Source organism: Branchiostoma belcheri, unplaced genomic scaffold (genome assembly GCF_001625305.1).
Source record: "Branchiostoma belcheri isolate BF01 breed outbred unplaced genomic scaffold, Haploidv18h27 scaffold26, whole genome shotgun sequence".
Taxonomy (NCBI): Eukaryota; Metazoa; Chordata; class Leptocardii; order Amphioxiformes; family Branchiostomatidae; genus Branchiostoma; species Branchiostoma belcheri.
In genome coordinates this window covers 2,364,168-2,379,527 of record NW_017803865.1, presented here as the reverse complement: position 1 = coordinate 2,379,527, position 15,360 = coordinate 2,364,168, and the positions used below count along the sequence as shown (strand labels likewise).

The 15,360-nt window shown below is 41.5% G+C and overlaps 1 protein-coding gene across 2 annotated transcripts; it reads right to left on the bottom strand.

Moving 5' to 3' along the window:
- Positions 1 to 7,733: 7,733 nt before the first annotated feature.
- On the bottom strand, positions 7,734 to 14,324 carry LOC109471966 (calmodulin-alpha-like). 2 transcript variants are annotated; one of them, XM_019771516.1, is made up of 4 exons: positions 14,080 to 14,324; positions 13,152 to 13,321; positions 10,328 to 10,447; positions 7,734 to 8,845 (listed from the first exon to the last, which is right to left on the bottom strand). In XM_019771516.1, exons 2-4 carry the CDS (start codon positions 13,308 to 13,310, stop codon positions 8,543 to 8,545), a joined length of 582 nt encoding a protein of 193 aa, XP_019627075.1. In that variant the 5' UTR covers positions 13,311 to 13,321; positions 14,080 to 14,324; the 3' UTR covers positions 7,734 to 8,542. The 2 variants fall into 2 exon arrangements, with proteins under 2 accessions (XP_019627075.1, XP_019627074.1); XM_019771515.1 differs by having other exon boundaries at positions 7,735 to 8,845; positions 13,152 to 13,365.
- Positions 14,325 to 15,360: the final 1,036 nt, after the last annotated feature.

The following is a 15,360-nucleotide window of genomic DNA, read 5'->3' as shown; positions in this document are numbered from 1 at the left end:
TGGTGGAAATTAATGGCCAACTAAACTGAATGATGGAGCTAGTCCACTCGTAGTGCGTGTCATACAACTATTTCAAGGTTATTTTAGGGGATCCCGTCGAGTTCCAACAGAAAAAATGAATGGGAGATTTCAATGAAAAGGATGTCCGCAAATCCTACATACATATCCTCTACATCCCTCTACCGTATCACTAAAAAATCCATACAACACAAAGTAGTACAAGTTTATGTCACCCTTATAATTGGACGATGCAGAATTTTCTTTAATTCTAAAATCATTGACACCGCTAAGTAATTATTAGGGATGTCGTAATCAAACAAGAATCAACTTTGTTGCTTATTAAAAAAGAAAGGATCTGCGGATGGATATGACTGGGTGAAGAATTTGCCGGTCACAACTTGGGCTCTTACGAAAGACCAAAGGTACAACTTCAACAAGGCTTCATCGGGTCAGTTTTCACCGTTCAAAACCCATTTTCACCGTTTAAAACCCAATTTTCACCCTTCAAAACTCAAATTTTCACTCTTCAAAACCCAATTTTCACCCTTCAAAACCCAGTTTTCACCCTTCAAAACTTTTTTTTTCACCCTTCAAAACTCAAATTTTCACCCTTCAAAACCCAATTTTCGCCCTTCAAAACCCAATTTTCACCCTTCAAAACCCAGTTTTCACCCTTCAAAACTTAATTTTTCAACCTTAAAAACTCAAATTTTCACCCTTCAAAACCCAAATTTCATCGTTCAAAACTTAATTTTTCACCCTTCAAAACTCAAATTTTCACCCTTCAAAACTTTTTTTCACCCTTCAAAACTCAAATTTTCATCGTTCATCGACTCGTCCCCAGGATACTAGTACTATGGTTGGCTCTTCCCAGTATGCTTTGCGCGGAGAAAATGCGGTCTCTTTCCCAGGGCAGTCAACTACAAACGCGAATACGCTAGTGTTATTCGCTGCAGTCTCGCCGTGCCCAGAACGTAATTTTATATTATATCGGACGCTGTGGAAGGAAAACATTTCCAACACCCAAGCACGACTTTCAACCGGCTGTTTTTGTAAGTTAGAATGGGGAGGCCGGGCCGGGGGCATTTCTAAGTACTTTGACTAAGTTAGAGCAGTTTTTTCGTGTTTATAAATTATGTTGTGGACAGAGTCCGACAGACTGTTGTTGGTTTCTTGTAACCCCAAAACCAAGGAGGCTTGTATTTAACCTCCTTGCCAAAACTTACTGCTCCATTGGTTTTGGAACTACTTGTATTTGTTTTGAGTGGCGGACAGACGTATATTTTCCGACATAACTTCCCAACTATTTTCCACTGACACAGTTTCTCCAAATTGTTACATAACTGTTTGGCGCGATCACTAGCTTATCTTACACATTGCATTCTAAAGTTGCAGCTTCTGCTGACCCAAACTTATTACACTTTTCGTAGCCCACATTTTGTTGCTTATGCATAGAGCTCATTGTAATTCATTCATTAATGTGCACAGATTTTCTCACCTTTCCTTGGCTTTTCTTATTCATTTCCACCCTGCTCTTTCTCTCTTCTCAAATTGTTGTGAACTACCGGTATCCTACCTTCCCCAAATATATCATCCTATATGCTGTCTGTTGCATTGTTGTAACAGTGGGGGGTTTATAGGCGCTACCAACAGATCCGGCAATGGGTCTAGACCTTTTAGCGGAGAGGTTAGAGTGTCTGACTGGGGCCCGGGAGGTTGAGGGTTCAAACCCCGGCCCGGGACCAGTGGGGTTTTTACTGTCTCCTCCTGTTTCTTACATATTTTGCCTTGCGGCCGGATAATTAAAATATGGAGGGGAGTGTTTCTACTTTTACTCTAAGTTTAGTAAACGGCTAGGTTTTTTCGTCTGAATTGTTGTGGTCAAACTGTGAATGGGGCTGCCTCTCCACCGAAAGTTCCCCAGAGCCAAACAGTTATGTAACAATTTGGAGAAACTGTGTCAGTGGAAAATAGTTGGGAATTTATGTCGGAAAATATACGTCTGTCCGCCACTCAAAACAAATACAAGTAGTTCCAAAACCAATGGAGCAGTAAGTTTTGGCAAGGAGGTTAAATACAAGCCTCCTTGGTTTTGGGGTTACAAGAAACCAACAACAGTCTGTCGGACTCTGTCCACAACATAATTTATAAACACGAAAAAACTGCTCTAACTTAGTCAAAGTACTTAGAAATGCCCCCGGCCCCGGCCTCCCCATTCTAACTTACAAAAACAGCCCGTTGAAAATCGTGCTTGGGAGTTGGAAATGTTTTCCTTCCACAGCGTCCGATATAATATAAAATTACGTTCTGGGCACGGCGAGACTGCAGCGAATAACACTAGCGTGTTCGCGATTGTAGTTGACTGCCCTGGGAATGAGACCGCATTTTCTCCGCGCAAAGCATACTGGGAAGAGCCAACCATAGTATCCTGGGGACGAGTCGATGAACGATGAAAATTTGAGTTTTGAAGGGTGAAAAAAAGTTTTGAACGATGAAAATTTGAGTTTTGAAGGGTGAAAAAAAGTTTTGAACGATGAAAATTTGAGTTTTGAAGGGTGAAAATTTGAGTTTTGAAGGGTGAAAAAAAGTTTTGAACGATGAAAATTGGGTTTTGAAGGGTGAAAATTTGAGTTTTGAAGGGTGAAAAAAAGTTTTGAACGATGAAAATTGGGTTTTGAAGGGTGAAAATTTGAGTTTTGAAGGGTGAAAAAAAGTTTTGAACGATGAAAATTGGGTTTTGAAGGGTGAAAATTTGAGTTTTGAAGGGTGAAAAAAAGTTTTGAACGATGAAAATTGGGTTTTGAAGGGTGAAAATTTGAGTTTTGAAGGGTGAAAAAAAGTTTTGAACGATGAAAATTGGGTTTTGAAGGGTGAAAATTTGAGTTTTGAAGGGTGAAAAAAAGTTTTGAACGATGAAAATTGGGTTTTGAAGGGTGAAAAATTGAGTTTTGAAGGGTGAAAAATTAAATTTTGAACGATGAAAAATTAAGTTTTGAAGGGTGAAAATTGGGTTTTGAACGGTGAAAAGTAAGTTTTGAAGGGTGAAAAATTAAGTTTTGAACGATGAAAATTTGAGTTTTGAAGGGTGAAAATTGGGTTTTGAAGGGTGAAAATTTGAGTTTTGAAGGGTGAAAAAAAGTTTTGAACGATGAAAATTGGGTTTTGAAGGGTGAAAATTGGAGTTTTGAAGGGTGAAAAAAAGTTTTGAACGATGAAAATTGGGTTTTGAAGGGTGAAAAATTGAGTTTTGAAGGATGAAAAATTGAGTTTTGAACGATGAAAAATTAAGTTTTGAAGGGTGAAAACTGGGTTTTGAAGGGTGAAAATTTGAGTTTTGAAGGGTGAAAATTTGGTTTTGAAGGGTGAAAATGGGTTTTGAACGGTGAAAACTGACCCGATGAAGCCTTGTTGAAGTTGTACCTTTGGTCTTTCGTACGCAACACGTTCAATTCGACAGAACAACAACACATGACACTTGTGGAACCGCCTGATCTTCGCGGATCAACTTTACCTCTATAAGGTCGTTCTGTACGTTTCTGGCGAGTGTACCTGTGGTCACTCTATTTGTTTATTTATCAACCTTGGATGCATGTTGGTGTCCCTGCAAACGTGTGTGGCGGACAACACATCTATAAACCAGACCTCGTGACCGTGGCCTGTTTGCGAACCAGCGCACGGACAGCATCCAGGATATAATACAAGCACCTACAAGCACGCCAGGCCTATATCTGTAGCATTGGGGGTTCATAATACCCTGGAATCCAAACTCGCTGTCCGGGCCACAAAAGCCCTTCGCCCGCTGGTGTAAATTACCGCTACGGGGGAGTCTAGCCCGGGGAGAGTTTGGCTGGCCGGACCAACAAGTTCTAGGGCCAGCCAACTCCCATCGGGCTCAACTCCTCCGTAGCGCTAATTTAGGCAGGCGGGCGAAGGGCTCTCGGCTGCCGAAGGAAAACGGCTAACGGCCCGATACTAGTTTGGCATCCAGGGTAGGTTCATAACGGCTTTCATAAACATTTTTCTGACAATCCCGTACCTGCGAAAAGGTTTGGGTTTGATAGCCTATTCCTACCCTTACAGAATATACACACAGCGACAGACCATGCTATGTTATGCACATAATGATAATGTATATGATATACATATGGTTTTTGCGTATCGATCCAGAGTCCAGAGCGCACGTAAACTATATTGTCCTGCTTTCTATTATATAAGGTCAACGACCGCTTGACCGGGCATGTAAAATTTGCAGCGGTGGAGAAAAGGATCGCTTCGGTAGACTAGATAATGATCACCGTACCGGTATCCAGTGATCTTTGTTCCTACTGACTTTATACAAGGAGCTTTCATCACAAGTAGTACTAGTATGTCCTTTTCTGTCTTACAACTTTTGATAGATTTTATCTGGATTCATGTGCTGTACGTGCGCTCTTATAGAGTCCATTCCAAGTCACCGCGTGTTTTTTAAAATAGTACCTTTAATATTTGTCTTCGTCAGAAGGACTATGAAATTGTCTCGCCGGAGTGTGGGGAACTGCGGATTTTGCGATATAACTCTGGAAGGCATGATTCGACGTCCATGATTTTTGGCAGGCAGATTACCGCTGTTGAGGCCAAAGCCAAGTACAAGTTTCGGCTTCGTGGGGGGTCCGTGCGTCACGTTAGTGCACCTTTTGTGTTTGTGGCTTGTTAGCAAGATAACTCAAGTATTTGTAAAATGTTGATTATAATTCTTGCTGTGGTGCTTACTATTGTTGGGACCAAGGTTAAGTTCGTTACTGAGCTTCGTGGGGGGTTTTGTTGTGACTACAGGGGGCATTTTGTTAATTTTTCTTGTGAGCAGGATAACTTTTGTATGTGTAGATGGAAGTTAATGAAATTCGATAGGCCTGTTACTGTGGTGGTCTCCAAGATTGAGTTCAAAGATGAGAGTCGTGGAAGTCGTTATGTCCCCGTAATAGGACCTTTTGTGTTTAGAAATCCCCACCTACATCTGCTTGGAGACAGCCGACAGCTGGATATAGCTGGGGAACCCCATAATGGGATGGGATCAAATGACGTTACATTGAGGGATTGTACTATAACTTCAACAGGGGGAGGATAGGTTGGACATATGTCAGGTTATTTTCTACGGCCACACCAAGTAATTGCTATGGATGACGTCCACTGGAGACCTTAAATCTAATTACCTTAAATTTAAGGCAAGCGCGCAATAAAAACACGAAGGGCCGAAAAACGAGATGCCTAGATTTGGAATATACTAACTGTAGAAGTACAAATGTTAGGACACAAAGAACACAAGAAACAAGTCTTCTATTTGTCATAAAGACAAATTAACAAAACAGCAGTAGTCACCCTGTTCTGATTCTTTCCTTTATAACATCAAGTCTTATTATATTTTGCGGCGCTGTCGTGACACTTTCAACACAGTAAGAATTTCTTTAACGTTTTTTTTCCAGTAACAGTCCAAACTCAAATAACGTAGGGGGGGGGTGTGGCTAACACGGGTGACGACGCATCTGTATAATCTGCGGCAAACCGTTTCAGGGTGTTCTGTACCATAAAAATAGTACAGAGATTCTTTTGTTCTTTAGACCAAATTGATTATTAAAAAGAGTGAAGAATACGACATGTTAATTTCTCTAGAACGATGTACCTCTGACGAAGACATGAGATCTCCGACCTCTAGTTTCTCACTGTTTTTATTTTTGAAAATATTATAAATATTCTGAAATTATTATAAAAATGTACGTACTTGAGTAGCATGTTTTCGAACATGTCATAATTTGCAAAAATTTCGAAAGTGGCAATCAACTGAGATCTTACTTTTAATTTCTTTTTTTTACCAGCCAAACTTCGTATTTACTTGATGTGCAGTTTCACCCGCGGCATCTGGGTTTACGCTCTCTGGCGGCGTCCTTTGTAGTCCGTGTAGTCAAAAGGCAGACGCCTGCATACAAATGAGCCCGATCATGACGTCACACGCGCCGATGCAGGCCGAAGATCGCGATCGCCCGAGCTGCCAGCGGTTTCCGCGGACTTCCTTATTTGGAAGCACACATGACTTGCACGGACGGCGTTTTTGACGAGAGGGAAGACGGAGTGTATTTTGACATGTTTCGGCGCCGTGTAATAGATCTACGTAATACTGTGCGAGAAAGATCCTTGAATTTACAAGCGTTTTTGTGAATGGGTACCTATTTTTATCTCAAGAAATATGGATGGACTGTACAACCATGGTACAACAGAAAGGATTTGATGTTTCACTAGAGTTTGAGATTTATTAAAAGCAGCGTACGGTTTGGCACTGTTTTTCAGTATCAATGGCTGGCCGCTATCGTGTCGAGTGCTCGCCGACGGCAGGATCGCCGCAGGGTTCATCAACGATACCTATTTTTGGCTCACAGAACGCTTCGTGTTGATGTGCATGCCCGTAGCCAGGAGGGGTTCGGGGGGTTCGGAAGAACCCCCCACAAGGCTCAAAGGTCCACTTTTTGGTCCACTTTTTATGTAAAGGTCCACTTTTCGGTCCACATTTTTATGTAAAGGTCCAAGATTTTTCTGAAAAGATGGACTGGAATCGTAGAAAACTGCTCCCTTTGTCATTGAATAAAAATTTATCTCTGATTTTTCTTGGAAATCCTCTCAAAAATGCACGAAATGCCATTTCAGAAGGTTCATTTTTCAAAATTTTATGGGGGAGCATGCCCCCGGACCCCCCTAGGAACCTCGCGCCTTCGGCACTCGATGTCCCCTCAAGCAGTGGAAAGAACCCCCCCCCCCCATTCAAAATCCTGGCTACGGGCATGATGTGCAAATTACTTCGTCACGGGTCATTTACAAAAATTAAAAAAAATGGTAGAACCGAGTTGCCTTTCTTTAGAAATCATTGGAAATATCGTACGCGGACTCAAAAATATTTCGAAAGTTTTGTAATTTACGGAAATTTCTTAAGAAGTTAAGAACAAGTTTGAAATGTTTGTAAAACATAAGATATCCCTTTAAAAATATTTATAAAAGATTGGAATTAAATCTAAACAATAGCAACAAACACCGAGCTAAGAATGGGGACCCGATATTGGTCGATCGCCGACATGTAGCTAACCAGGCACATATATGTACATGTAGCTTATGAAGTGAATATTCCAATTCGTACATATAATAAAAATAAATTAAATTGATAATACCCTAATTTACATAATATACAATTCGTCGCCTAGGTGTATTTTTTACACCTTTCTTGTTGTATCTTTTGTTCTGAAAAGGCCATGGTCTTGATATTTTGAAAAGGTGTTCTTGGTAAAACCTTTTAAAGAGGATAAGAAGTAAACAATGGATTTTCATGTTAGTAGCTTAGGCAGACAAACTTGCGCAAATAAGGCCTGTGGTCGTGTGGCGTAGCGGCAGCGTTCTCGACTCGGAACCAGAGGCCCCGGGTTCGAGTCCTGACATGCCACCGATCTTGTGCCCTTGGCACTTTACACGACTTTCCTCACTTCGCTCAGGTGTAAATGAGTATTGTACTGTCCCTGTGTTGGTGGCGGCATTAATATAAGTTGAAAAAACTTGAGTGTGCTGTCACCACGTCTTGTGATTACATGTTTCGGAATATATAAAAAAAAGTGAAAAAAATAAGGCCTTAATTTTGCTAATTAATGAGAAACTTCCAGTGTTTTACTAAATGGGACTTTGTTTATATATAACATATGTAATCTTTGACAGATGGGACATTAACAGATACCAATTATTGTAATAACATTATGTAAATGTGGAGTGTATTTGCATAATGAATGATGAAATGTTAATGTAATAAGAAGAAGGTATTCTGCTAAAGGATAGACCTTTCAATAATGGATGAGACAAAATAAAACAAAATAAATTAGAAAAACTATTTAATGGAGATATGACAATCTCCATTAACATGACCATGACCAACATGACGATGTATGTTCAGTAAGACACAACTGTAGAAGTAACAAACACTGTATTGAACTTCATCGTCAAGGATCTTATATGTGATAATCGTGCGTAATATCATTAGATGTATACATGAACAATTAGTAACATTATCTTGTGCAACAAGGACCTTAATTCCTGAATATACTGCATCGTAAAACATGTCACAAAATCAATATGTATTCATGCTTCATACTGTCATCTGTTACAACAATTGAGGTCATTGCCATGTATACTATATAGGATACTCGGTACTTTTGTGCAATGCTATTGATTAATCTTTATTTTCTATCTACTTTATTATGTGTATTTTTATACCATATTTTCAGTCAATCTCTATATATCTAAAGAAGGAAGTTATGGACCACAATTCTGAATCATGAATGTACCAATGATAATAAAGTGCTATGCAAAAAAGCCAAATTCTTGCATGCATAAAAGTAAAATTCTTATCAACAAGATTTTGAAATGTTCATAATGTCATTTAATATATATCGTAACAGATTAACTTTTATTCGAATAAACCTAAGCTGAATTTTTAGATAGATAAAAAAGCCAACGCTGAAGTCAGGTGAATCACTGTCAATCAAACCAGAGTCTCCTTGCTCTTTGTCAAGCTGGTCTTGCTCCTGCTTTTCTTTCTCTTGGCATTGGGGTCGATGTTTTTGAAGTTCCTCTGAATGCAGAGCTTCCTGACGACGTCCTGATAGCTGAACTGCCCGTCGCTGTCGATGTCGATGTGCCTGAGGAGCTCGTCCACGTCCGAGTCGCTGAGTTTGTGTCCGAGGTGCGTCAGGTTGTAGCGCAGCTCCGACTCGTGCACGTACCCCAGCCCGTCCTTATCGAACACACGGAACGCCTCCCGCAGGATCTCCGAACTGTACAGGGTCTGCGGAGTAATGTGGATATGACGATGAACTAGAAAGGTAATATTTAGTACCTTCACATGGTCTAGTCTAACCAACTTCTGCTCGGTTTATTCTTGCATTCATATATTTAGCGATCAGCTCCTACAACTCTACATCTGTCCTGCAACTTGACAACATAAATGTAACCGCGTCAACACCACAGGGTGTCACCATACCATAGTGACGGCCGTACTGGTCCATAGACCTTATGTATTTGCAGAAGACGAAGAAGAAACAAAAGTACAGTAATGTGTTTCCTTCTGCGACGGTTAACATAATGACACTTCGGTTGGTAATTGCCAAAACATTGGTGACAACGCATGGTAATCTACACATAACATAAACAGACTGAACGCCTTACGAACAGTTACACCTGTCATAGAAATTGTATTTACTTCAAATGTTGTTAATTACATTCAGTCTGTTGATATGACTTGATTATTTTTCGATCACGCAAACAGCCCAGTCGGATCCGTTTGGAAATGTGACCTTAGCATAAGGTATGCAGATGAGCTGATAACGAAATGTGCGTCACTGTGGGTCCTGGAGAAGCAGAGGTCGCCGGCATATCAAGACATGATTGTTTACCAAAAGTGTAAAGAATTTGGCAACAACGTCAGCATGTCTCCATCTTCCGTTGTTCAAACAAGAGGCTTCCGCTAGCACTGCCGGTTATCGCAGGCAGGAAGAGACAAGCGAGGCAACGGCCGTGTCAGAAATGCTACAAAAACGCCGTTTATGTTGACTCAACCTTTCACACACTGAAGTAGCTGTTTGGCTTCCAATTCTAAATAGAATACGAAGTTAGGCAGCAAGGAGAAGGTTGATTATTCTGCATATATGTTGCTTAAAACCCTGCTCCTCTGAAAGTTCTGTTTCCACAGTGAATATCTTCTACATTTGTTAGATAAACGATGATGACTGATGTACGATGGTCACAACATCGCTAGGTTACGTCAAAATACTTTGTTAATTTGCTGCACTGGGAAAGAATCACAGTTCACACAAAACGGCAACAGAGAACGTCATTCAAATCCTATGATGGCATGGCTTTTTGGATATTATCTTTATGAATTAGTAAGTCATTTTTTGTTCACTGTTGTCAATTGTTAACTTCATGAGCACCCGACAGCTTGAAGGATGACATTTCGAGAAATGATGATGCTGTTGGTAATAAGGCGTTTGCACTCACGTGACTATTGTTGTCCGCCATATTGGGAAGTTAAACCTGGAAGTGTTCATATGTGTTCAAATTTGAATTTGCACAAGTAATATTAAAGTCATGAAACTGACCCATACGTACATGAGTAAGTGATGTCAGATACAAATAAACTATACTCATGCAAATTAGTTTTGCCAACTCTTCCAAGTTCAACCAATCAGCATGGCGGCTGTAACGCATGTCACAAGCACAAACACCATATAAGAACATGCCAGACCGGAAGTGAAGGTTGTGTCCGTACCTGGATCGGGTCGCTCACGTCCGTGGCGCCCGGAAGCTTCGTGGTCATCAGGATGACGAACTCCTCGAAGTCGATCGTTCCGGAGCCGTCCTCATCCACGGAGGCCAGCATCTCCACTACCTGCGGAAAGGTGGTGGGGAATGGCTATCTTTTAAAATTTCATTTTCATGTATTATAGATATTTATTCGTACATAGTGTGAACACAAAATTAAAGAAAACCGTCAAAACTTACTACCTTCTCGTACGTCAACGTATCAAGCAAATCATTTACAATTCTGAATCATTGCTGAGTAGAATATGATGTCACATGATATAGCCTTTTAATTTTCTAACCACAAGGGAGACATTTTTGGGTTCAAATGTGACAAACAATTAGAATGTGTTTAGTGCCTGAAAAAAGGTAAGTTCCATGCATCATGTGTTAATGAGTGTCAACCGTCCAAAGTCTGATGACAAGGCTAGCCGGACCGGTGTCTCCCCGGCTAATTGTGCTATCTCCACCAGGGGCAGATCAGGTCACTCCATGGTATCGGCGATAACATGGTAAGTAAAAGAGGCCATTAGTTCCAGATGATAGCTGCCTGATTACCAACGATACCGTGTTCACGGATCGCAGAGATACCTCACTTTGACAGCTAGTATGACGTACTAGTTTGTTGGGCTGACGTCACCATTGCGCATCTTAAGTCCCTAGTTTATATCTTTTAAAATTTTATTGAGACGTTTGGTCCAGTTTGAAGACTCTGGGGCTTGAAGGAACAGGAAGGGTCTAAAGTTCGACTCTAAACTTTCCTACTAAATTTTGTTACCACCAGTTTTGCGGGCGTCATGACAGATCTGAGTAGTTTGGTCTTGCCTGCCCAGAGCGGATGTATACACGAGAAATTGAGGTCAAAGGTAAGGTTTGTTTACTGTTGTCAGCTGTTCTAGAAATTACAGTCGGCCAACCCCATGTTTTCTTTGTATATTTGAGGGGATACCGTTGTGACTTTCTGGCGCAGAAGAATGTTTGAGATGGGATGTGTGGACTGAATGTAAGCGCATAACCCTAGTGACACAATGTAATACAATTGTTTGCCACATTTGTGATAAAAGCAATGCAGTTTCTTTGGAATTAGTCTCTAGCGCTATGTATCTGTCCTGGACAAAATATCAACTTCAGTCATTTTACATTGTGATTATATCTTCCTACAGTGTTGTACATAACTTTATACCAGAATGCGAACTCGAATAAAGGCATGGCTAGGTGCCATGGGAGCTGAGCTCGAGTTGCTCGTGTTCTTTATCAATCATCGCCTATAACTTACATACACTTCTAGAGAGTTGTGGAGCGCTATGCTCCTCTTCCTGTCTCCCGCCCTTTATATTCATCCCGTGAGACAAAATCGGAAAAGAAGGCTTACAGAAATGAGATTTTAATCCCTTTTAAGCCTCAATATCTTCCTATATGATTGAGCTGATGTTTCGATATGCTGTACGGACTGTGTTTCCCCCTCACACACCACTAGTGGTGACCCTGATGATTTCTGCACTATTAATGGCCAAGCAGGGATCAGTATAAGCCTGTGATAATGGGCTGTCTGGGGAAAATGGCAGGATTTGCTCAGTTGTAGAACTGCTATATTTACTCGGCATCCCCAACGATGTGTGGATACTGTTTCTACATTCATTTCTGCCAAGATAAACATAATGCTAAGGTCAAACTTTCTAGCTAGCACAAAAAAAGCCGCTTGTCTTTTCAACATCGAAATTAACCATTTAAGCCTTCAGGAGTGTTTAGATTTGACATTTACAATTAAAGCCAACTCCTGTTTCTGTGACCGATGGTTGTTTTGAAAAGAAGTAGCCGGTCAATACGATGAAGGGGAGAATATCTGTAATATTGGAGGTCCAATGTAGGAATCAGACATCAAAATATAATTCAGAATTTAGTTAAAGTTAGTTAATTTTTAAAATGTACTAAGACTAATCAGCACTATTCCATATATAGCATACTGATACCTGCGAGACAAATGATGTGATGTCGCTGACGGAAAACGGTTGCTTGTGTCGTATCGTAGCAATAGGCTGGTTCTAGCTATTAATTGGTGTTACAAAAAAAGGCTCCTCACGTAGCATTTGGGGGCTATTTCAAACGCTTCAAGTATGAAACGATGTGCTAAAGAAATGACAGTAAATGTCAATATTGGACAGATTTCCTCGTCCAGAATATTTTTTGCTTTGCCACCCTGAAATTAAGTCGGATGGGTGCAATATACTGTATAGACACGCCGTTCACACTCTTCATCAAAACCATGAAGTACCCGATGAGGTTACATTGTATTTGATGCTCATTATGGCAAGCTTTGAGCACAAATATATAGGATATGGTTCAAACGTCTGTTATGAAACATCCATCTTGTTGTATCTTCTTCCCTTTCCTGGAACAGCCACGCGTGTTTTCTGGTGACTAATGACCGACTGTTTGCCTGCTGTCATTAGTACAAACCTCCAGCATTTACCCAGAACAAGCCGGTCGCTGAAAATAGCGGAGTAAGCATACAGTGACCCAAAACTGTTCAGTCATTTCCTGACTCATGTGTGACACATATTAGAAACATGTTATTCGGCTTCAGGGCTAGATGGTCGTTACTACTGTATAATATCAAAGTTCAAGTTTTTGTATGTATTACGTTGTAAAACTATAGACTCGCACGGTGCACTCGCGTGAAAGGCCCTAATTCCAACACTTCTACAGAATCTACTTCAACCAAACCTGCTGGAGACATAATGGATTACTTGTAAGAACAATGTTAGAGATTAAAGAATGGTCGAGAAATTTACCTCCATCGAAGACGGGTTGAGTCCGAGACACCTCATGACGTTGAGCAGCTCTCTGCGGTCTATGAAGCCGTTCCCGTCCTTGTCGAACTCCTGGAAGGCCATCTGTAGCTCCGTCAGCTCCTCTCTCGTCAGGGAGTTCTCCCCGTTCTGGTGCGCCATCCTCTGCAGTGCTGGAATGGTAAGGTTCACGAACTGTGGGCTCTTCTACTTTTCTCTGCGAAAAGACACGTCAGGCTTCAGGCTGCAGCTGGGTCGCCAGCTATGCCAGGCACGTCCACTCACTGCCACACGTAAGCCGGTCTGAGAGCCGATTACCTACTTAAAACGCTTTGGCACACAAAGCCTCTTGGTGGCCCACTCTTCGCGCGGCGTGAGTTGGGAGGATTTGCGTCTGATTGTCACACTACTGGCATCTGTAACGTTCACGCCGAATTAAGTATACCCCTCCCTGGGTCGATGATTACGTGCAAAAGACGCTGTATGAGAATGCGATAATGCGGGACTCTCAAGGCAAGATGTTGATAAAAATAATCACCGCCTCTGGTCATTCAACCCACGGCGGTGAATGACTGATTAACCTCACATCGTCTGTAGATCTGGATGTGGTGATTTATGTGAGGCAGCGACCTACAGACAGGAAATCTGGAGTGGAGGCACTAAGTCACAGTCACACCACCAAATGCATGTCTTGGGTCACATTCGCGGTACGATTATCGTGTGGTAGACTCATGATGACAGATGACAGAACGCACAGTCATCTTTGATGTACGACAATCTTTTTCAAACAGCTAGATATCAAAGACAGCGTCAAATTAACAGGAAGGCTTCACCGGAGCCAGATACCAGTACAAAAAAAGAAAGCCCCATAAAAGCCACATCCAAACACGTCAGAAATACGACGAAGCCTAGACCATGACCAGGCCCTTACCAGACAATGAAGTTCTCGCTGCTGCTGTTTTTCCTCAGCCGGCTGTTGTGTAGGGTAGGTCTGCATGAGTTTGTGTACGTGTAGCAGGCCGGCAGAGGTATGATGTAATACCCATGAGATCTGTACGGTGTCTGTAGAAGGGCATCTCACAGCACGGGAGCCGTCAGGGCGCTGGGGTAAAACTTCGCACATTCCTCATCACGACAGGTGGATTACTCCGGGCGTAGCCTCCACCAGACTTTCCTAAGGGGGGTACGGATCGTAGAACTCGAAAAAGGGAAATAGTTGGCCAGGAAAGTCAGTCCGCGGGAGGGTTGATTTCCTCCTCCGAAGGCAAATGAACTCTTATCTAAAGTGGTTAAACTCCTCTGGCCAATTATTCTCCCTATTTGGCTAAATTGTACTATTTTTCAACCCGCTTTGTTAGTCAGTGGATACTTGAAAGTGCTTGTCTTTGACTGTATGCCTTATGCCACATTTCCAATAGTATCAAACATTATCAACTGAAAATACATTAGAGAGAAGAAGAAAAAAACATGCAGAGATATTACAGAATTATTGCTAACCAGACACGTTTTTCGAAAGTTGAGGTTTTTCTGTAACCAGCCCCTAGCGATAGTCTTTCCATTGCTCTCAAGTTGCTTGATTATCGCCTCTACCGTTTATATGGTATAGATTGCGATAGTATTACGTGTTCACGGCATATATTTTCTATTCTGATTGCAAAATGACAACTGATAACATTCCGCCGCTTTTGACGCCACTGATTTTGCAGAAGAAAACATAAATCCCAGTCCCTGAGGACACATGAACGCCGTCCTCCAGCTGTTATTTAGATAAGCTCCAACCCTGTCGAGACACGAGTATGAAAATGTAGTTCTTCCAGTCTTCTGCTCTTAGGAGACAATTATAACGGCATACTGTCGGAAAGCGTTTCAATGTACTGAATTCAGTACAAACACCGGTTGTGGGATAATCTAAAACTGATAACACAAAGCAGCCAGCCGAAAAGCACCGCCAACAAAATGTGGCCGTGGCTGTACCTATGAGTGTTAAGACCCAATTTTATATCTTTTTCACCAGCAAAATAGGTATGAAATAAAGTTTTTAGTGTCAATTTTAAATAACTCGGTCATGACCGAGTAACGTGGCCCTCTACCTTCCTGAAACTTCCCCCACATCCAGCCTGCAGGCTCCCGATCCTTATTTGCGCTTGGTTATCCCAGCCGTGTCAGTACGCCCGTGTAAGGAACCCCTCATTTGACTCCTCCCCACACCGTG